Below are 22,442 nucleotides of genomic sequence, written 5' to 3' on the forward strand. Positions count from 1 at the left end.
TTCTGAATTGAAGCTATAATATTTAAATGTTATACTGCTAATTTCTTTAGTTTTTAAAAAATACCATGGTTTTAATTAATCAGTAGGTTATTAGGTGCTTGCAGTATACAATAACTAAACCCTATAACTAAAAGTATTCTTATCCTCTCCCCAGCTATAATTTTAGTTTTATCATGCATTCACTCTACCAAATATTCATTGAACACCTATCATATGGTACTTACTATTCTAGTCCTGGGTATAACCTGGACATAACAGAGAAGTCTTTGACCTCAAAATACATCCTAGTGGAAAAAACATAGAACATACACAAATACATTATATATCATATGGTGATAAGTGTTATTATGAGGAAAAATAAGCAAGAGAAGACAATTATCATTTTGAGGTAGCAGGTTCTATTTTACATAGAGCAGGTCAAACTAGGACCCTCTGAAGAGAAGGTGTAAGAGCAAAGACCTAAGGAAGTGAAAAAGAGAACTATGAGAATATACAAGGCAAGAGTAAATACAAAGATTGTGTGGCAAGAGTAATCTTTGGCTTTTTCAAAGCTTTCAAGGTGGCCAGGATAGCCAGACCACAGAAAACAAGAAGGACATGTTTATGGGCTCAGAGACAAGATGTGGCCAGATTACAAAGAGCCTTAAAGAAATGTTTAAAGGACTTTTGCTTTTGATCTAAGTGAAACGGGTACCACTAACCTGTGAGTTACATGATCTAACTTACGTTAGATCAAGTGAGCAATGGAAGGAGGTAAAGGCAGAATCAAGTGACTATTTCAGAGGCTATGTTAATAATCCATGCAAGAGCTAAAAGTGGCTTGGCCAGGGGTGTAGTAGTGGACTAGTCTATGTATTTTTAAGAAGAAGACTGGAATTTGATAGACTAAATGTAAGAGATGAGAAAGAAGAGTTGAGGATAATGATGATTTTGGACTGAACAACTAAAATAATCAAAGTTCCATTTACAGAATGAGAGTAAGAGTGTGAGGATTAGGTTTGGAAAATGTAGGTGTATCTAAGCATGTCTGAGATGTTTATTAGAGAGCCACATGGAGATACTGAATAGGGAATCAGACAAGTAAGTCTCAAGGACAGGGTAAAGGTCCAGGTTAGAGACAAAAATTTGGAAGATAGAAATCACTAAATATTAAGTATTCTCCAGCAAGTCCCTACAATGGAAAATTACAGTGCATTTCTAAAAAACAGCTAACCACTATTAAAAATTGTACAGATCTGAATTAACGGTCAGACAAATATATTTTGTATCTCCTGATCAGTCATTCATTCAACAAATATTCACTAAATGACTACTTTGTACCACTTAGATTTTGGGTGTTGTTCAGACTGAAAATATTACAATGCATACACAATCAAGTACTTTTAACAGTACTTCAGTAATTATTTCAAAGACCTTTTAAAGCACCTTTTCTACTTATTACTTAAGGAAAAAAAGAAAAAAACCAATGAAAAAAATATCAAGTACAAAGTACAAAAACAAAATTTAGTTTTAGAAATATTTATCATATGATTGTATTTTAACAAATTAGTTTCACAAAGCAAGTTTCTAGAGAGAAATAACAGCAGTCTCATAATGACTAGTACTTCCAAATTGGCCTTTCAAAAATACAAACCGACTTTTTCCATCCGTTAACTTCCCTGTATGCTTCATACTAAAATTTTAAGCATTAAAATAATTAAAATTAAAAACAATAAAATAATTAAAATTAAAAACTTCACTACAGTGATAAAATTAAAAAATGAAAGAATTTGTATCAGAGGCCCTTTCATGTTTAGTCATTCAGTATGCTTAACCATCCTAAGAAATACCCATAGAAATGCAGAATAAAACACAGGAGACCTTATGGAAAATCTAGTCCAAACACCTATTCTATTTCTGAATCTCATCTATAAAATCCCCATGAACTGGCTCACCTGTTGCTATTAATGACATGAAAGGATAACTGATTTATTCTTTTTAAGAGTTTTGTTCTATCTTTAAGATGGAAAGCTCTGACTTTCAGGCAGTTTGCCCTTAACATTAAAACTTAATTAAAACCTTTCTACCTGACCCTAATTCAGGGTTTTGGACCAGTTAATTCTTTATTGTGGGAGCTGCCCTGGGCACCACAGGATGTTCAGTAGTATCCCTGGGCAACGGCACTGAATGCCAGCAGTATTCCCTTCTCCCTTCTTCCAGTTGTAACCACTGGAAAAATATCTTCAGACACTGCCAAATGCCCAGAGAGGGGGACATCATCCCTCTTGTTGAGAACTGCCCTAGTCCTATGTGCTAGGACCAAATAACAGCAACACTAATATTTGTACATGCCAGGTACAATACTGACTACTTTACATATATTTTCACTTAATCCTCAAAACCATCCCATTTACAATAGAGAAAATAGAAGCTTAGAAGCTAAACAACTTACCTAAAATCATATAGCTAATTGAGTAGCAGGTCTGACATGTGACCTAAGGAGTTTTAATTTTGGAGCTCATGCTTTTAACCTCAAACAAGTCTGACTCAAACCAAGTCTAACTCTTTTCCAAAGGATAATTCTTCACATGTTTGAAGATAGCTCTCTCTTATTGTGAGATTTCTTAATATCTACAAGAGCTGCCCCCAAGACTTCTAAATACTCAGTTCCTTAAGGTGAAAAGGCTTCCAACTTCTTCACATACTTTCTTTTGAATATTACATAGATGACAATACTTTGGTGTACTGCAGAGTGGCTCTAGCCTTTTCCATTAATTCATTATGTTTTTTTTAGTGGGGAGGGCTAGGGAGAAAGTGGGATGATGGCAGCCATTGTACTTTTGTTTTTTATCAAGTTTACTGCCAACCACTACCCTCAGGTCTTTCCTATATGTGAAGTTATAAAGCGATGTTAACTTAGTAGTGCTTTTCAGGCCCTATGTATACTCATTTAAATTTAGTCCAACAATCCAGACTCAAGAGATCATTTTGGATCATTACTACATTATTTACTATCCTTCTTTCTTGTCACCTATAAATATGATTTGCCTTCTCCAGATGAGCAATAAGACAAAGCAAAGAACAAAGCTACCTTCCACAATCAATAACCTTTGGATAAGGTCACTCAAAATCAAAACTGTGTTGACTGATTAACAACCAACTAGTGGCTAACTCATTTTTCCTTCACCTTATACCCATAGATGTAAACAAAAGTTTACAAAAAACAGCTTAAATCCAAATACATTGTATTGCTACTAGTCTATCAACTGCATCAGAGAAAAATCAAAGTTGCTCTGAAATCTATTTTTAGCAAACCCATTCTGGATAATTTTTAACCGTTTTTTTTTTCAGGTTAGTCATACACTATCATTTTCATGTTTAGTTCTAAAACCTTCTACCTTGTTCAAATCAGGCTTAGAATCCCCTTTTAGCACTTCTTGTATTCTCTTAAACCTTTGAAGACCACAAATACCAATAATTCTAAGATTTTACAGACAGTTACTTTTATAACAATAAGATGTTTCAACTGGTCCAGAAAACAACTCATTTAATTAGATGCATTCTTTATACCACGGTGGTGGTGGTGGTATTATTACCATTGGTGGTGGTGGTGGTTTGGTCTTCTTTAACGAAAAAGCTCCTAAATAAGAGCTGAGGAACTTTTTCTTCCTTCATTGTCATGCATTATTAAAACACTTTTCCTGATTACCTTTTTAAGTGTAATATAAGAAACCATTTTTATTGGTCTTGGCATTTTTTTAAAGTCTTAGTTCATTTGAGCTCATTTTCCTAATTTTTTTAAAAGAATTATTTTCTAAACATTACTATGGCAATCTTAGCTATCTGCTTTGTTTTAAAAGTAGTGTGCACATCTCTAAAGAGTTCTTTTTCCACCCAAAAAATATTAAAATTACATTTTTACTTAACTCCCTGAGACAGTTTTCCCTTTTAGAGAAATTTATGCTGTGGAATCATGCTGATCTTTTTTCTCATTAGTAATCAGAAAAACTCAGATTGATGAAATAGATTATAAAAAATATATATATATACAAAACACTATGCAGTTCTTAAAAATTATGGTAGAGATGACTACTTCAAGGCATAGGGCTATTAAGTTCTTTTTAAAGGATGGGTTATATAACAGTATATACAGTAACATCCCAAAATCATTTAATCATTTTTAAGTATATATGTATGATTTTATATTATATATAGCTATAATACAGCTACAGGAAAAAAACAGGTTATATGCAAAAATATTCAAAATAGTTTTCTTTTGATTGTCAAGTAACATTTTTATTTTTGTCTGTTTTTCTGTATTTATCAAATTTATGTAATGAATATTTTCACTTTTACAACAACAACATTACTATTTTAAAACAATCAGCAGAACCAGAGGAAAATATTCTGTAACCTGTAAGACAGAAAGGTCTAACTTGAGATAACTGCTTTTATAACTCTATTATTACACAAGCTTAGAAAAACGTTCTGGACACCAAACCACATAAAAAGCCAATACAAATACCACTAGTTAGTCTAACTATATAACTACATTGTTACAACCATCAAGATGACCAAACTTCTAGAAATTAAATGAGGAAAATAACAAGAACTTCCTGAGAGTTCAAGGAAAGGATGTTATGAACTATTCAGATATATTAGAAATAAATTCAAAAACATTTTATATACTCCCAAATCCCTACAAAATGAAGGATCAGTAGAATAAGGATAAAATAGACAACAACAACAAAAAAGCATTAATCAAACTGTTTAAAATTGTGGTATAACTTCCTAATAATGCAAGCCATGTCACCTTTGAAGATTTAAACACTTACTTTTATTTAGAAATTCTGTCTGGTTGAAAATCAATTTGTAATAATCCAAAAACTTATTTGACTTACTTTCTGTTTCAGTGGCAGTATCTAGATCATCTATTCAGAATCTATGATCTAAAAGACTAGAAAAAAGTCACTTTAACCAATTGAAACTACACTCAATTCTATAAAATACTACTACATTTAAGTGGTTCAACTAATTTTTAATTCATCCAAAAGTAAAAATATATTCACTTTATTCTTTAGGAAATTATTTCATTTCTCTATCTTGCATTTTATTTTCAAATATATAAAAAACATTATTTCAAAATTAATCTTTCCTTAAATATTTATAAAATTCATAGAAAACAATACCAAACATAATGCATTCTCAAGTTACATGAAGATTGTACCAAGACTTTAAATGAAACAAAATCAAATCATGAAACCCATGACAATAAAAACACTCCATTTATTTCAAATAATATGCTATTAATCAAGACATTTGTCTTTTACATCCAAAAATGTAAAATGCTCATTATTAAACAAAGGCCAAACATATTTCTCTCAATCCTTCTCATGTTCATTTATGTTTAGAATTATAACCCAGAGATATCATGTAATAAATGAATACACACCTTACTTTAGTATATGCCAAGGTAGACACACAAAAACAAGAAAAAATATTTGAAATCAGAGTATAAAGGGACTCTGCTTTTTCAAACAATGCAGCATTGAAAGCCGGGTCACCATCCTTGGGCATTACTAGGAAACTTTAGCACATCTGACATTTCCATCATCTTCAAGATTCCTCTGAACAATCAGAAAATTTCCCAGTATCCCCCTACCTCACCTTCCTTTAGCTTTCTTCCTTTAGAGACTTCCTTTAGCTTTCCTCCCTCTACTATATAGCAATGCTATTGCAGTTATTTTGGCTTTAAATATTCAGAGATACAACCCCCTCTATGCATTAATTCAGTTCATTTTCTCAGTCACTGACTCAGCCGTGGGTTGTGCAGCACTGACGTTTCTAACCAAACAGCATCGTGTGAGCTGTGATCATCCCATTTCTCTCCATCTCTGTGCAGTGATTGGATATTGTAATTGACAGACAGGCTGAAGAAACTCAGGAGATGAGGGCTTAGTGGAATTTAGATACGCTGCCAAATGCCATCTGTAAAGCTAATTCTAGCTCTGCCAGCTTGCCAGGTTTTAGAAAACTAGGATGCAGCTAACTTTTTTTCCTTTCAATATTTTATTCTGTATCCATTCTGGGCAGTAGAGCTTCTCTTTAAAACCTAAGAGAAAATATTATTTTATTGAAGAATAAATCCACTTTAGAACTACTCTTTAAAGCAACCAAACTTTTCCATTTCTAAACTGCTGCTGGGACTGTGGAGTGACTTAAAAAGGAAACTGGAAAATTCAATCTTCATGCAGGCTCAGAAGAAACGAGCATGCGTACTTCTATGTTGGGAATGAAACCTTGCGGCGAAGTCTGATACTGAATATATGATGCATTTATCTTTAGTAACCTGAGCAGACTGCAGATCTGAGTTTTAAATAGTCATATTCAACCCAATTCAAATATTCAAGAGTTTTTATCATGTTGTCAATCTAGCCAATTTAACTTTAGTTATACAGAAAAAGTGCTCTTTTCCTTTTTAAATAGCAAAAACTTCTCTAATTTATAATTTAAAGTATACTGTCACAATTCAGGCTAAATACTTCAACTGAAATTATCTTTAACCTCTCAGGTAGCTACCACACCCTCTATACAGGTAGGTAATAACTATACAACCTCTGAGAAACAAAGTTCAGTAATTTGTAACTATCTACTTCATTTGTACATAAAAGTCCATCCATGACTAGATAAGCCTTAAGCCTTGTCTTGTCTTCTGTATCAGTGTTATACATGCCAAATCTACATTCGAAAGAAAGTTCAGAGAAGAAAGTACCTTAAAGTTGTAGTAGATGGAAGAGAAACCGTAAGGCAATGCCCATCGAACCCTCAAACCTCAATGGTAAGCAAATGTGTATCGTAACTATTTTTGTTACTTTGAGAAGTCAATAAACTTTTTTAAATCCATTCCAGTAAGAAAAGATGGGGAGTAAAAATCAAAGGAAAAAGACTGAAAAAAGTAGGCTACTGCAAGACGTGAATAGGACAAAAAACAAATTTAAACAAGACTTTAGATTATCTGCAAACACTGAATCAATAAAGTAAGTTTATTTCTTTACTGCTAAAGACTAAATGTTTCTGTTCCTCAAAAACTCATATGCTGAAATGTATTCCCAAAATGATGGTATTTGGAGGTAAGGAAGTGATTAGATCATGGGCCTATGGCCTCATAAATGGGATTTAATGCTTTTGTAAGAGACTCTAGAGAGATCCCCAGCGCCTTCCAGTATGGGAGGACAAAGCAAAAAGCAGGTTGTCTGAACCAGGAAGTGAGCCCTTAACAGATCCCAAATGTGCATGTGCCTTCTTCTTAGACTTCTCAGCCTCCAGAACCGTGTGAAAGAAATTTCTGTTTCTAAGTCACCCAGTCTATGGTATTCTGTTACAGCAGGCCTGAACCAACTGAGGCATTTAATTTTGGTAAATTTAAATCCCCAATTCTGTTGAGATGGCAATGTGCCCACCTGTATTTCTCAGCCTCCGTAATCCACAAATGACTATATGACAGTGAAAATAATTTATAAGCAAATGCCTCCTGCAAATTTGAGAAATATAACTTCCTGTTATAAATGAAACCCCTTTTCTGTTGTCTCCTTCTCCCTTCTTCCTCCTTGTCAGGCAGGTGAACCTGATGGCTAGAGCTAAAGTAAGCCACCTTGTGATCATGAGGAAAAGCCAAAAAAATCAGACTTTTAACCCTAACGTCTGTAAGCCACTAAATTTACATCAGACATTGCCTACCTGTTGACTTTTTGTGTACAAGAAAAACAAACCCCTAACCAGGGTTTAGTCTGGCTTTCTTTTACTGAAACATCCTAAATAAAATACACAAGATTCAAAAAAAGGATGAGTAGGTAGAAGCATACATGAAACAAAACTGGCCATGAGTTGGTAACCTGAAGCTGGGGGATGAGTACAAGGGAGTCCTATATATATATGCATTCTATTTTTATATGTAGTTAAAAAGTACCATAATTAAAAAACTTTTAAATAAAAAGAAACTTGTTTATAAATCCCAGCTCTGCTGTTGACAAGTTGGAAGGTCTTGGGCAATTTCATTGACCTCATTTTTCTTCATCTGTCAAATGGGGAACAATAATAGTATTCACAGAGCCCCACCTTCAGATCCAGTCAAAGTGCTCTCCAGAAGGTCCTGGCAGGAATGTCTTCCACCCACCTAAATATCCAAGGATTAGCTCAAATCTCATTTTCACTCACTCAGGCTGATACTAATACCTTCTCTGAATTCTCATTTTATTACAACTCACTACCACAGTTTGGTGGCCTCTTGCCCTCTAATTGTCCCATAGTGATCTTTAAAGCATTCCAACATGGTATTCTGACAAACTTCTTAATGTCTCCTGAACTGAGCACAGGTTCTTAATAATACTTGCTTATAATTTTTAAGTTCTTTCAGTCAATTAACTATTACTTTAAAAAATACCTTTTAAAAGCCCAAACTGTGTGTGTTGTGTATTTTTTTAATTTAATATCCCACATTATATGTTCTTAAGTACATAGGAACAGGAGTCCCTAAAAGTAAGCTGTTTTCCCGTGGGAAGATTTGCCAAAAAGCAGGTTAAAATAAGCTCAAAGGATTTCATGGTCTTTCCATTAAAAAAAAAAAGTACTGGTATTTAATTTCTATTTCTCTTTAACATTTTTCACTTAAACAATGAATACCACTGCAGTCTACCTGAAAGAGAACCAAGAAGTTACCGATGTTATAGAGACCAAAAGAGTTATATCTGTTATCGAAATGAAATAATGGTGATGAAAAAAGTACTGTTGGTTTTTATAAATTTCCCCAATGTATGTATGTAGCTTTATAAAGCAAACAACAGCTTATTTTCGCCTTGTTACCACTTCATATATAATATGTATTATACATCAGCAGAAAAATATTAGTAACTAGGAAGAACAGCATGGAATTCACCTGCAAAAATTTATACAACCTAACAGATGTAAATATAGCCCCATACTTAAATAGATAAAACCAGTATCTCTTTAAATTTCAAAGACAAAATAACTATCCATGTAAGCAAAATGGAGAAAAAGAATTAGGCACTACTTGAAGGACATACATGTGTGCGCACACAGACACACCAAAACAAAAAACAAAAACAAAAAAATCAATACTCATACTATCAGTGTGTACTTATAAGTCAAAAAGAACAACTAACATTTTCATCTTAGTCCTTACCACATTAGAAGCCCACAATAAAGGTAGACATCTTATCAAGGGACTTACAATATTTTTAAGTGATCAGTAATATCCCCTGAATAAAACTCATGAAGCACAATATTTTATGAAAACATGCTTACATACCTGTAATATGGAGGGTATGAACTGCCAGTTAGCCCCTTAAAATATCAGATCATAAAGTGTTCTAAATAGATATTCCTCATTAAGTCACACAGCACAAAAGAAAGCTTTAAGAATACATGTGCTGAAAATTTTTAAAAGAATCTCATTTATGCATCAAACGTTAAGTGACCCAGTAGAGTCATTGCAAAAAGTTTGATTTTCCCATTAGTATTACGATTACAACACAATATAACTCTCACAGTTAAAAATACATGGAGGTAAAGTCTGATACAGACCTATAAATTATCATGTATAATCTACATACACAATGTATTTAGAGCCCCAAATAAATTCCTATTAGAGAATTTTAAATACAAACAACTAACCTATCTTGCTAGAGTTCCCAATTATATTAATCTTAGCATTTATTCATGGGGTCAACTATCTTATTTAGATATTTATTTAATTAGTATTATTTAATCTTATTTAGGGATTCAAAAATAATCAAAATAAAAATTCAAATAAATCTAAGAAAATTAAAAGGAAAGAAATGGATCTCTAAAAATTACTTAAGGAGAAATGCAAACGTTCATATCTTGTAAACCAGCCCCATCCTCTGACAGGACCTGCCACAACCAAATGCAGTTTGGTTCTTCATAATAATTGATTTTTATCAGAGATTTGATATGTGAAATACATATTTTCTACCTACCTTGAATGTTTACAAAGTTTATGAGGTCTACTATGCAATTTCCGATCCCAATTCTCTGGATCACTGGAGTTACTGTCATAAGGATGAGGCCGTCCTGCCATCCCAGTTCAAGCTTCCTCACACTACTGCTCTGGGAGCACACATGTAGCACCCATAACCTACATAAAAGAGCGGTGTTGACCTTTAAATCTATTCCATCAAGAATAAAATAGTCACAGAATTTTACATATTTTCTGATACAGCAACATTTAAAAAAATATTTTTAAATAATGATGAATGGAATTGTAAGATACAAGATAGACAAAATGCCACAAATCAGACTACAATAAACACCATTAGTGTTTTTAGGTACTTTTCATTTGATTCCTCTATTAAATTTGCTATTCCCATGCAACAGTTTAATAGTGCACTATTTATATTTAGTAAATATACTTAAGTGTCATCTGAGTGCCTCATGGTTCTAAACATCAAAATAGAACCAAAATGGGCAAAAATAATTCCACAGAATGATTCTTTCAGACAAAATTTCATTTGGAATATATTTCTTAATTACTAAAAGTTAAGAGCAAATAACAATGTTATTTCTTTAACCAATTAAAGACTCTGAATATAAATTAAATATTTGCTCAAAAATAAAAGTATGTATCTTGATGCTTCCTTTACAGTGCAATTACCACAAAAATATTTTATCATTATGTCATATACTTTATGCCTTTATCATGAGAGGCTTATGGCTGTTATTTCTACTACAGTCATGAAATTATAAGAAAACTCACTTTAACAATAGCTTTACAGGATACCTCACTAAGTACTTCAAATTATATTCACTATCCAATTTATTCTTCACAATCACCTTAGAAGATGGGCATTTTAATCCCCATATAGAGAACAGCAAACATCTCAGAAGTTTATTAATTTTAAAAAAGATCAAAATGCTAGTGAATGGCAGGATTATAAAAAACAATGAGAATTTATTAAAGATCATAAAGTCCTGAACTTGAAAAATGCTCCGACTGGAGTATTTTGTTTGGAAATAGGTCACATTTCACATTTTACTTTTACAGACTGCAAACAATAACAAAACAGAAATCAGGTTACACAATTTGAACAGCTATATAAGCTGTACTAGAACCCAGATTTCCTAACACCCCATCCTACATACTTTCTATAAACTATTCCAAGCTGGATTTGATTGATAGATGTGATGGAGAGTTGTACATAAAAGTCAAAGGGATTTTGGGGAATTGGGAAAATACTATACCTTACAGTAGAGTTTTAGAAGGTATTTCAGTACACTTCCACAAAAATGATGAAAATAGACTCATTAAAACTGTGACTCTATCTAGGACCTCATTAAAAGAAACACTTTTGTTTTAGAGACTGTTTTGCTGTTTTATAATTTTTCCTCAATTAGTTAGTATTTTCTTTCCAAAAACAATTGAAAATCTTATAATAAATGAACATTTTAATATAATAGATATGTAAGTAGATTAATGAATGAAATGAAAGTGACAGGAAAAGAGAACGCAGAGAATAATACAATTTCTAATTCAAATTCCTAAGCAAATACCACACAATTTATTTGCTGAATGCTGCTAGAGAAGGAAAACTATGTTTTTAAGGATCATGGGATGATTAAGAATCAATCAGATATTAGATGAATATAAAACCACATAATTATTTTGAAAACAAAAAATATCTCAATCTCATTTGAATTTTTAATTATAAAAATAAATACGTATTTACTAAAAAGGTTTTAAAACTTTCAATTTGATATTATACCGAATAATCTGTACTAAACAGATGAAGAACAACAAAAGGGTAAGAAAGAACAAATTACAGACAGAGGACAAAGTCAGATAGAAAAGGTGGCCACAGATCAAGAGAGAGACAAAAGGTAAACAGAATAGCAGAGAAAAATTGATAAGGAGGGAAAAGAAAGATGGAGAAGTTTGGCAGGTTGCGTAGAAACATATTTGAGCACCTTCCCCTTAATTTATAGTTTTTCCAGTAAGCTGTTTCAGGCATTAACATTTCTTTACAAGAGAATTTTCTCTTTTAACTCTTTAATATAAGACACACTGCTGTGGATATCATGGTGTCCACTGAGGGAAGAATGATCCTAAACAATGGGAGGCAGTGACTAAGAAAACATAAGCACAAGGAATGCATAAATTCAGATTCACATTTTGCACCATTTTACAGGGGGTGGCAAGTATCTATGCAGCAGGGAAATACCAGCTTGCCCTCCTAATCAATCATATTAATATTAACAAACATGTGAGAGGCTTAAAGATGACAGCATGAGAGGTTAGAAACTTCCTTCCAAAACCACATATAATATGAAAATAAAGCATACCAAGATGTTATTCTGACAAACTTCTGAATGTCTAATCCTGAAAGAGCAACAGGAAAGAAGGCTGTGGGAGACTGCCTACACCTGGGGAAAACAGCAGACCTCAAGGGAAAGGGTAAAGGATCAAAGCCGTGATCTGGTGAGACACAAGCCCTTCGCCCATCCCAGCTCACTGGCGGGAGGAAGAAAAAAAAGAGCAGGGAAGGGGTGGAGGCCTAGGACTGCTGAACACCAAGCCCTGGACATCTGCTCTAGGAGCAGGAACCTACATTACATGGTGCTCTGGAGATCACTGGGATTGGAAAACTAAGACAGGCAGAATACTTGGAGAGACTGAGATTCCAGCCACTTGTGGAAAACATATCCACAACTGGCTGCTCTGGGACAAAAGAAAGGCAGGCAGTGTGAGAGACTTTCTGACAGCAAGAGGGCTGCTAAAAGGTCAAGGATTGCACACAGCTTGCTACTCAGGAAAAAGGACAGGTGGACAAAATTGTCCCAGTGCACTCAGCCCAGAAGGTTGAGAACTTTCAGAAGCTTCAGGCGATCCATCCCCCTGGCTGGCTATGCAGCTGGAGAACTCCCATCATAATATACAGAGTGTGGCTCCTAACTCCCAGCTGGCACTGGATCTCGAACTGGCTGCCCCACCATTGTGCTAGGTCAGGCAGAAGATGGCTCCACCTATGGCAACTACAAGCACAAAGCATAGAGGTTCCTCTCTGTGTGCTCAGCACACTGGCCATTGCAGTGCAGGCAGGCACTGTAGCCGGGAAGCAGGAAACAGTTCTTTCCTCCCAACAGGCACCCACAACATCACCTACAACCCCCGCCATCATTCCAGGGGCTAAGTAGCTCCAGAGAGTAAAGCTTATGGGCACTAGAGGGCACCATATATAAATATGGAACGTCAAAGGTACCTGGTTCAACCCCAAATCCCACAAAAACCAGAAAAGGGGGCCAAGTGAAACTGAACTCATCAATCTTCCTGAAAGAGATTTCAAAATAAATAATGAAGATGCTCATGGAGGTACAAAAAAATATTAAAGAACTCAGGAAAGAATTCAGGAATGTGATTCAATCATTAAAGAATACATTATTTGAAATGAAACATACAATGGAGGGATTTAAAAGGAGATTAGATGAAGTAGAGGAGGCAGTAAGTGAAATAAAAATTAGAGAAGTAGAATACAAAGAAGCAGAAGCACAAAGAGAAAAAAAGCAATGGAAGAATATTGAGAGAACTGTGTGACCAATGCAAACAGAACAATATTTGCATTATAAGAGTACCAGAAGAAGAGAGAGAAAAAGGGATACAAGGTGTCTTTGGGGAGGTAATTGCTGAAAACTTCCCTAATCTGGGAAAGGAGATTGTCTCTCAGGCCATGGAAGTGCACAGATCTCCCAACACAGGAGACACAAGGAAAACAACACCAGGACATATAATAATTAAAATAGCAAAGATCAAGGATAAGGAAAAAGTATTAAAAGCAACCAGAGAGAGAAAAAAGATCACATACAAAAGAAAACCCATCAGACTATCAACACACTTCTCAACAGAAATCTTACAGTGCAGAAGACAGTGGCATGACATATTTAATGAAATAAAGCAGAAGGGCCTCAAACCAAGAATACTCTACTTGACAATTTTATCATATATATTTGAAGGAGGGATCAAACAATTTCCAGATAATCAAAAGCTGAGAGACTTTACCTCCCACAAACTGTATCTACACTGTATTTTGGAGGGAATGTTATAGATGGAAGTGTTCCTAAGGCTAAATACCTGTAAACAGAGGAAATAAAATGACAGTAAAGAAAATGACCAGTTAATTACTAAGTACATACAAAATCAAATCAACAACCCCCAAAATGAGTCAAGAGATAGAAAAAGAGTACAGAATATGATACCTAATATATAAAGAATGGAGAAGGAAGAAAAAGGAGGAAAAAAAAAAAGGAACCTTTAGATTTGTAATAGCATACTAAGTGAGCTAAGTTAAACTGTTAGATAGTAAGGAAGTTATCCTTGAACCTTTGGTAACCACAAATCTAAAACATGCAGTGGCAATAAGTACATACCTATCAATAATCCTCCTGAAAGAGAGTTCAAAATAAAAATCATAAACATGCTCATGAAGGTACAGAAAAACATTCAAGAATTCAGGAATGAAATTTAAGATGGAGACTGAATCATTAAGAAATTCCATATCTGAAATGAAACATACAATGGAGGGATTCAAAAGCAGATTAGATGTAGTAGATGATACAGTAAATGGAATAGAAATTAGAGAAGAGGAATACAAAGAAGCTGAGGCACATAGAGAAAAAAGGATCTCTAAGAATGAAAGAATTTTGAGAATTGTGTGACCAAACCAAACCAAACAATATTTACATTATAGGGGTACCAGAAGAAGAAGAGAGAAAAAGGGTTAGCAAGTGTCATTGAGAATGTAACTGCTGAAAACTTTCCCAATCTGGGGAAGGAATTAGTCTCTCAGGCCATGGAGGTGCACAGATCTCCCAACACAAGGGACCCAATGAAGACAAGACCAAGACATATACATAATAATTAAAATAGTAAAGATCAAGGATAAAGACAGATTTTTAAAAGCAGCTAGAGAGAGAAAAAAGTTCACATACAAAGGAAAACCCATCAGGCTATCATGAGATTTCTGAACAGAAACCTTATAGGCCACAAGGGAGTGGCATGATATATTTAATGCAATGAAACAGAAGGGCCTTGAACCAAGAACACTCTACCTGGCAAGGTTATCATTTAAATTTGAAGGAGGGATTAAAGAATTTTCAGATAAGCAAAAGCTGAGAGAATCTACCTCCCACAAACCACCTCTACTGTGCTTTTGGAAGGGACTAAGTATTCCAAAGGCTAAATAGCTGCCATCAGTAGAAATAAAACCACAGCAAAGTGGAACAATTAATTACTAAACAGATGCAAAATCAAATCAACTACCCCCAAAGTCAATCAAGGGATTGACAAAGAGTGCAGAATATGATACCTAATATATAAAGAAAGGAGGAGAAAGAAAAAGGAGGAAAAAAAAGGAAAGTTTAGGTTGTGTTTGTAATGGCTTACTGAGTTAAATTAGACTTTTAGATGGTAAGAGAATCACCCTTGAATCTTTGGTAACCACGAATCTAAAGAATGCAATGGCAATAAGTTCATACCTATCGATAATCAACCTAAATGTAAATGGTCTGAATGCACCAATCAAAAGACATAGAGTCAATGAATGGATAAGAAAACAAGATCCGTCTATATGTTGTCTACAAGAGAATCCTACAGTATGGAAGAATGTATTTGTAAATGACATATCCAACAAGGGGTTAACATCCAAAATACATAAAGAACTCACACATCTCAACACCCAAAAAGCAAAACACCCTATTAAAAAATGGACAGAGGATATGAAAAGACAATTCTCCAAAAAAGAAATTCAGATCGTCTACAGGCACATGAAAAGATGCTACACATCACTAATTATCAGGGAAATGCAAAGTAAAACCACAGTGAGATATCACCTCACACCAGTTAGGATGGTCAACACAAAAAAGAATAGGAACCAAAAATGCTGGCAAGGATGCAGAGAAAGGGGAGCCCTCATACACTGCTGGTGGGAATGTAAACTAGTTCAACTATTGTGGAAAGCAATATGGAGGTTCCTCAAAAAACTAAAAAGAGAAATAACATTTGACCTAGGAATTCCACTCCTAGGAATTTACCCTAAGAATGCTGTTTCCCAGTTACAGAAAGACATATGCATCCTTATGTTTATCGAAGCACTATTTATAATAGCCAAGATATGGAAGCAACCTGAGTGTCTATCGGGAGATGAACAGATAAAGAAAATGTGGTACATATATGCAATGGAATACTATTCAGCCATAAGAAAGAAACAAATCCTACCACTTGCAACAATACGGATGGAGCTAGAGAGTATTATGCTCCGTGAAATAAGCCAGGTAGAGAAAGACAAGTACCAAAAGATTTCAGTCATCTGTGGAGCGTAAGACCAAAGAAAAAAACTGAAGGAACAAAACAGCAGCAGACTCATAGAACCCAAGAATGGACTAACAGTTACCAAAGGGAAAGGGATGGGGGAGGATGGGTGGGAAGGGAGGGAGAAGGGAAATAAGGGGCATTACGAATAGTACACATAATATAGAGGATACACAGGGAAGGCAGTATACCACAGAGAAGACAAGGAGTGACTCTATAGCATCTTACTACGCTGATGGACAGTAAGTATAATGGGGTATGTGGTGGGGACTTGATAATGGGGGGAATATAGTAACCACAATGTTGCTCATGTAATTGTATATTAATGATACCTAAATAAATAAATAAGAATAACACTGCTCATAGAAAAAAAAAAACATAAAGCCTAGGAATAAACCTAACCAAGGAAGTGAAAGACCTATACCCTTAAAACTACAAGACAATCATGAGAGAAATTAAAGAAGATACCAATAAATGGAAACACATCCCATGCTCATGGATAGGAAGAATTAATATTGTTAAAATGGCCATCCTGCCTAAAGCAATCTACAGATTCAATGCAATTTCTATCAAAATACCAATAGGATTCTTCAACGAACTAGAGAAAATCGTTCTAAAATTCATATGGAACCACAAACAACCCCGAATAGCCAAAGCAATCCTGAGAAAGAAGAATAAAACTGGAGGATTATGCTCCTCACCTTTAAGCTCTACTGCAAAGCCACAGTAATCAAGACAATTTGGTACTGGCACAAGAACAGAACAATAGACCAATGGAACAGACTAGAGGGCCCAGATATAAACCCAAACATACATGGACAATTAATATATGATAAAGGAGCCATGGATATACAATTGGGAAATGACAGCCTCTTCAACAACTGGTGTTGGCAAAACAGGACAGCTACATGCAAGAGAATGAAACTGGATTATTGTTTAACCCCATACACAAAAGTAGACTCGAAATGGATCAAAGACCTGAATGTAAGTCATGAAACCATTAAACTATTAGAACACAACATAGGCAAAAATCTCCTGAATATAAACATGAGCAACTTCTTCCGGAACGTATCTCCTCGAGCAAGGGAAACAAAGGAAAAATGAACACATGGGACTACATCAAACTAAAAAGCTTCTGTACGGCAAAGGACACCATCAACAGAACAAAAAGGCATCCTACAGTATGGGAGAATGTATTTGTAAATGACATATCTGACAAGGAGTTACCATCCAAAATATATATAGAATTCACAGGCCTCAAAACCCAAAAAACAAATCCCCTGATTAAAAAATGGGTGGAGGATATGAAGAGGCAATTCTCCAAAGAAATTCTTATGGCCAACAGACACATGAAAAGATGCTCCACATCACTAATCATCAGGGAAATGCAAATTAAAAACACAATGAGATATCATCTCATACCAGTTAGGATGGCCAGCATCGAAAAGACTAGGAAAAATAAATGCAGGTGAGGATGTGGAGAAAGGGGAACCCTCCTACACTGCTGGTGGGAATGTAAACTAGTTCAACTATTGTGGAAAGCAGTAAGAAGGTTCCTCAAAAAACTAAAAATAGAAATACCATTTGACCAGGGAATCCCACTCCTAGGAATTTACCCAAAGAATACAAGTCCTCAGATTCAAAAAGACATGCACCCCTATGTTTATCGCAGCACTATTTACAACAGCCAAGATATGGAAGCATCCTAACTGTTCTTCAGGAGATGAATGGATAAAGAAAATGTGATACATATACGCAATGGAATACTATTCCGCCATAAGAGACAAATCCTACCATCTGCAACAACATGGATGGAGCTGGACTATATACGCTCCAGAAATGAACCAGGCAAATAAAGACAAGTGCCAAATGATTTCCCTCATTTGTGGAGTATAATATCGAAGCAAAACTGAAGGAACAAAACAGCAGCAGACTCACAGACACCAAGAGGGGACTAATGGCTACCTAAGGGAAGGAGTGTGGGAGGGCAGGTGGGAGTGAGAAGAGGATTGAGGTGTATTATGTTTAGTACACATGTTGTGGGGGATCACGGGGAGAACAGTGTAGCACAGAGAAGGCAAGTAGTGAACCTGTGGCACCTTACTACACTAATGGACAGTGACTGCAATGGGGTATAGTTGGGGACTTGATAATATGGGTGAGTATAGTAAGCACATTGTTTTTCATGTGAAACATTCATGAGAGTGTGTATCAATAATATCTTAAGAAAAAAAAAAGGCGAGGAACAACATATGCTGGCGAGGATGCGGAGAAAGGGAAACCCTCCTACACTGCTGGTGGGAATGTAAATTAGTTCAACCACTGTGGAAAGCAATATGGAGGTTCCTCATAAAACTAAAAAGAGAAATACCATTTGACCCAGGAAAACCACTCTTATGAATTTACCCAAAGAAAACAAGTTCTCAGTTTCAAAAAGACATATGCACCCCTATGTTTTTTGCAGCACTACTTACAACAGCCAAGATATGTAAGCAACCTAAGTGTCTATCAGTAGATGAATGGATAAAAAAGAGGTGGTACATATAAACAATGGAATACTATTTAGCCATAACAAACAAATTCTACCATTTGCAACAACATGGATGGAGCTAGAGGGTATTATGCTCAGTGAAAGAAGCCAGGCAGAGAAAGACAAGCACTAAATGATTTCCCTCATTTGTGGAGTATAACATCGAAGCAAAACTGAAGGAACAAAACAGCAGCAGACTCACAGACTCCAAGAAGGGGCTAGCGGTTACCAAAGGGGAGGGGTGAGGAAGGGTGGGTGGGGAGGGAGGGAGAAGGGGATTGATAGGTAAACATGGTGTGGAGGTGGGGTTGGTCATGGGGAAGACAGCGTTGTAGCACACAGAAGACAAGTAGTGACTGTGTGGCATCTTACTACAATGATGGACAGTGACTTCAGTGGGGTATAGGGTGGACTTACCCCCCATTTCCCATTCATATGGGTGAATGTAGTAATCACATTGTTTTTCATGTGAAACCTTCTTAAGAGTGTATACAATGATACCTTAATAAAAATAAAAATATATATACATATATATATACACACACCCATGCTAGTATGTTTTAAACATCTACAGAAATATCACATAAAACTTATGATTAGTTGCATCTGAGGAAAGTCTGAAATTACTTACTTTTCATTGTACCTCTTACACTATTTGAATATACCACAAGCTGTTTTCATAATGATGATATGGGTGGAACAATCTACAATAAAATATTTGGAGGTGGCTTTGTTATAGGAATTTTGTTTCTTAATTTTACTGCTTAAGTGTAGTTTTGTTTTTGTTTTTCAAAGATGGCTTAAATATGGTCTATACATATTGTAAGGGAGGAAAAATATCTTTTTCCTTCACCCTTCTAAGTTCTATGTGACACGGATCCTTCATAAGAAAATGATTAAACTTAGGCTAGGTTTGATCAAGAGTGGAATGTCATGGTAAGATATGACAGGACAAGCAGATGAGCTAAGCACAGTAAACTGACAGAAACTTATCAGCAAGGCCTGTAGTTCAGATTCCTCTCTGTGCCATCTTAGGAGCTAAGGATGCTCCTTTCTTCTGTGTATATGGAGGACACTTTTCATGAGGGTTTTAAGACATGCTTCAGAGGCAGGTCAGAATTCCTTCTTGCACATGCCTTTCTCAAATTCCTTCAGCTTAAAATATTCACTATACTAAGGTGCCTTATTTTTGGGGTAGCATGTGCTGAACCCCAGCATTATACATGGGGAGAATATGTTTCTGCCACATGTCCCCCATTAAATTCTAAGCTCTTTGATGGCAAAACAAGATATGATTCATATTTGTGTTCTCACAGCTTAATGCAGCTTGTCTGTAAGCTTTTGCGAAACGTTTTAATTAAATTAAAATGAAAGAAACTGAAGGACATTTCACTTAACCCAATCCAGTAGTGAAGAGGAAACACAGATTATGAAGATTAATATTCAATTGCTTGCCTTAAAAAAGAATAGTATCCTCATTTAAAACATACCCATGCCTTAGTTATGGTAAAGAGCACCTATCATGTGAATGTCACCCTCAAACAAGCAAAAATTATAATAATTCAATTTCTAACACCAATACTTGATCTCAGGAAATATGCATTAAGAAAGTGAGATGAAAGGGTGGAAGTATAACAAATATCCCTGGAACCCTTTTAAAGACATTATCAAATGACCTCTAAGTTTCCCAAAAAAATCCCTCAAAGCTGCCCTGTCTAAATCTCACAGAAACCACATGTCAAATACCAAGGCTTGTCCTTTTCCGATTTGCTTTTATCTGAACTAAACTTTATGTAACTAGTTTCATGATTCTAAACTCACTTGATTTATGCTTTCATTCAACATCTACTCACTGAGTATTTAGCAACTTTTCAGACATTTTGCTACCTGCTAGGGATACTCGAACAGATTTAACAAAATTGCATGGAATTTCCATTAAAAGTAGGCTGTTTTGTCTATTTAAAGGGCCTCCTTATCTATCCACCAAAATATAAGACTTCCAGAGTCAACTTACATTCAGTCCTTGATCTTCCAGTGGTAACCTGGAAATACAGCCTTTGAGTTAACTGCCTTATCACTTTTATAAAATTTCTTTTCAAATGTTGCTGACTTCTTATTCAAAGCATTAACACTTCAAGAAATATCTATTTTTTTCCCCATCTTAACCAGCTCAATAAATGTCTGAAGATCTTCCCACCCACAGCTTACGCATTTTCTGAGTGCCTCCATTATATGATTACCATTGTAAAGAACAAGATGCTGTTTAAAGTCTTAATACACATTAAAAGGTCTACTATTTTAAGTCTAAAAATCTTACTATTTATTTATTTATACATATGTCCCTATTTTTCCTTTTCTTCTGTGACTAAATAGTATTTATTTTCAAAACTGGGAACATCTTAGTTGGAGCAAATCACCCTAACATAAAATTTAATATAAGAAAATCTCCAGTAAGCTGATAAAGTGCCTAAATCAAAGATTTTATTCAACTCCTAAAAACCAGCACCCTTTAAACAAAGTCAGACCTTTAAACAATGTTTTCTTTTTTTCCTTTTTCAGGTTTTTTCAGTAAGTTAAAACTTTTTTCACATAATCTTCATTATATTGTGCCACTTTGACCCATTCCTTATTTCCATTACTTTCCATTCCTTTCAGTTTTTTGCTTGTTTATCTGCAGTCAACTCAATAGGCTAGAAAAGGTCCTAAGTATGATTCAAGTTCTAAAAGGCAGTACTGCCTAACAGAACTTTGTGTGATAATGGAAATGTTTTATGTCTGTGCTGTCTAAAAAGTAGCCCCTAGCCACATGTAGCTATTAAGCACTTGAAATGTACTACAACTGAGGAAACACATTTTTAGTTTTCTATTTTAATTAATTTGAATAGCCACATGTGGCCAGAAACTATATATGCCAGCACAGTTCAATGCAGAATATCAGAACTTTCTCCACCAAAAAAAGTTGTTTTCCTCCAAATGCTTCACTTTAAGGAACCTAAATCTAAACAATAAGATCTTCACGTATTAATATGAACTATTATTCAAGATACACTGTTAGGTAAGGGGAAAAAACAGGTACAAAACAAGCAGTATACAGCTTGCTACCTTTTTGTGAATAAATCAAATAAACATATACATAAATACAAATATACATATATTTGTTTATTTTTGCAAAAGAACTCTACAAGGATATATTAAACGCTAGTGGAAATGGTTACCTATGGGGCACTGAAGGAATGGGGTGAAAGTAATATGGATGTAAGCAAGACTTTTGAATATTTTTTATATAGTTTTGCTATTTGAACCATGTAATAATTTATATATTATAAATAACTAAATAAAAGGTCTACTACTTCTAAATCGCACCATTTTATGGTTCTTTGCTTTGTTTAAATAAAAGAAATAGTAGATATACACTATATATATGTAACAATAATTAGTAGCAATGAAAAGGCTTCCCATGTCACCCTATTTTTTAACTGAAGCATAGTTAATATATAGTATTATATTGGTTTCAAGTATACAACATAGTGATTCAACAGT

The 22,442-nt window shown here is 34.8% G+C and overlaps 1 protein-coding gene across 9 annotated transcripts in view; it reads right to left on the bottom strand.

Annotated features, from left to right (window-relative positions):
* BTBD10 (BTB domain containing 10) overlaps positions 1-22,442 on the bottom strand; it is a 76,897-nt gene that overhangs the window by 46,343 nt on the left and 8,112 nt on the right. For 3 of the 9 annotated variants that reach the window (XM_073216243.1, XM_073216244.1, XM_073216245.1), the window contains 2 exons: positions 9,996-10,153; positions 225-284 (listed from right to left, as the gene is read on the bottom strand). The exons of 4 other annotated variants lie outside the window; for them this stretch is intronic. In XM_073216243.1, coding sequence (XP_073072344.1) covers positions 225-284; positions 9,996-10,096 — 161 coding nt within the window. In that variant the 5' untranslated portion in view covers positions 10,097-10,153. Of the gene's footprint in view, positions 1-224; positions 285-5,431; positions 6,845-9,995; positions 10,154-22,442 lie in introns of those variants that run through there. 2 more of the 9 variants (XM_037026842.2, XM_037026841.2) reach the window with 2 other exon arrangements.

Source organism: Manis javanica, chromosome 11, assembly GCF_040802235.1.
Source record: "Manis javanica isolate MJ-LG chromosome 11, MJ_LKY, whole genome shotgun sequence".
Classification (NCBI taxonomy): Eukaryota; Metazoa; Chordata; class Mammalia; order Pholidota; family Manidae; genus Manis; species Manis javanica.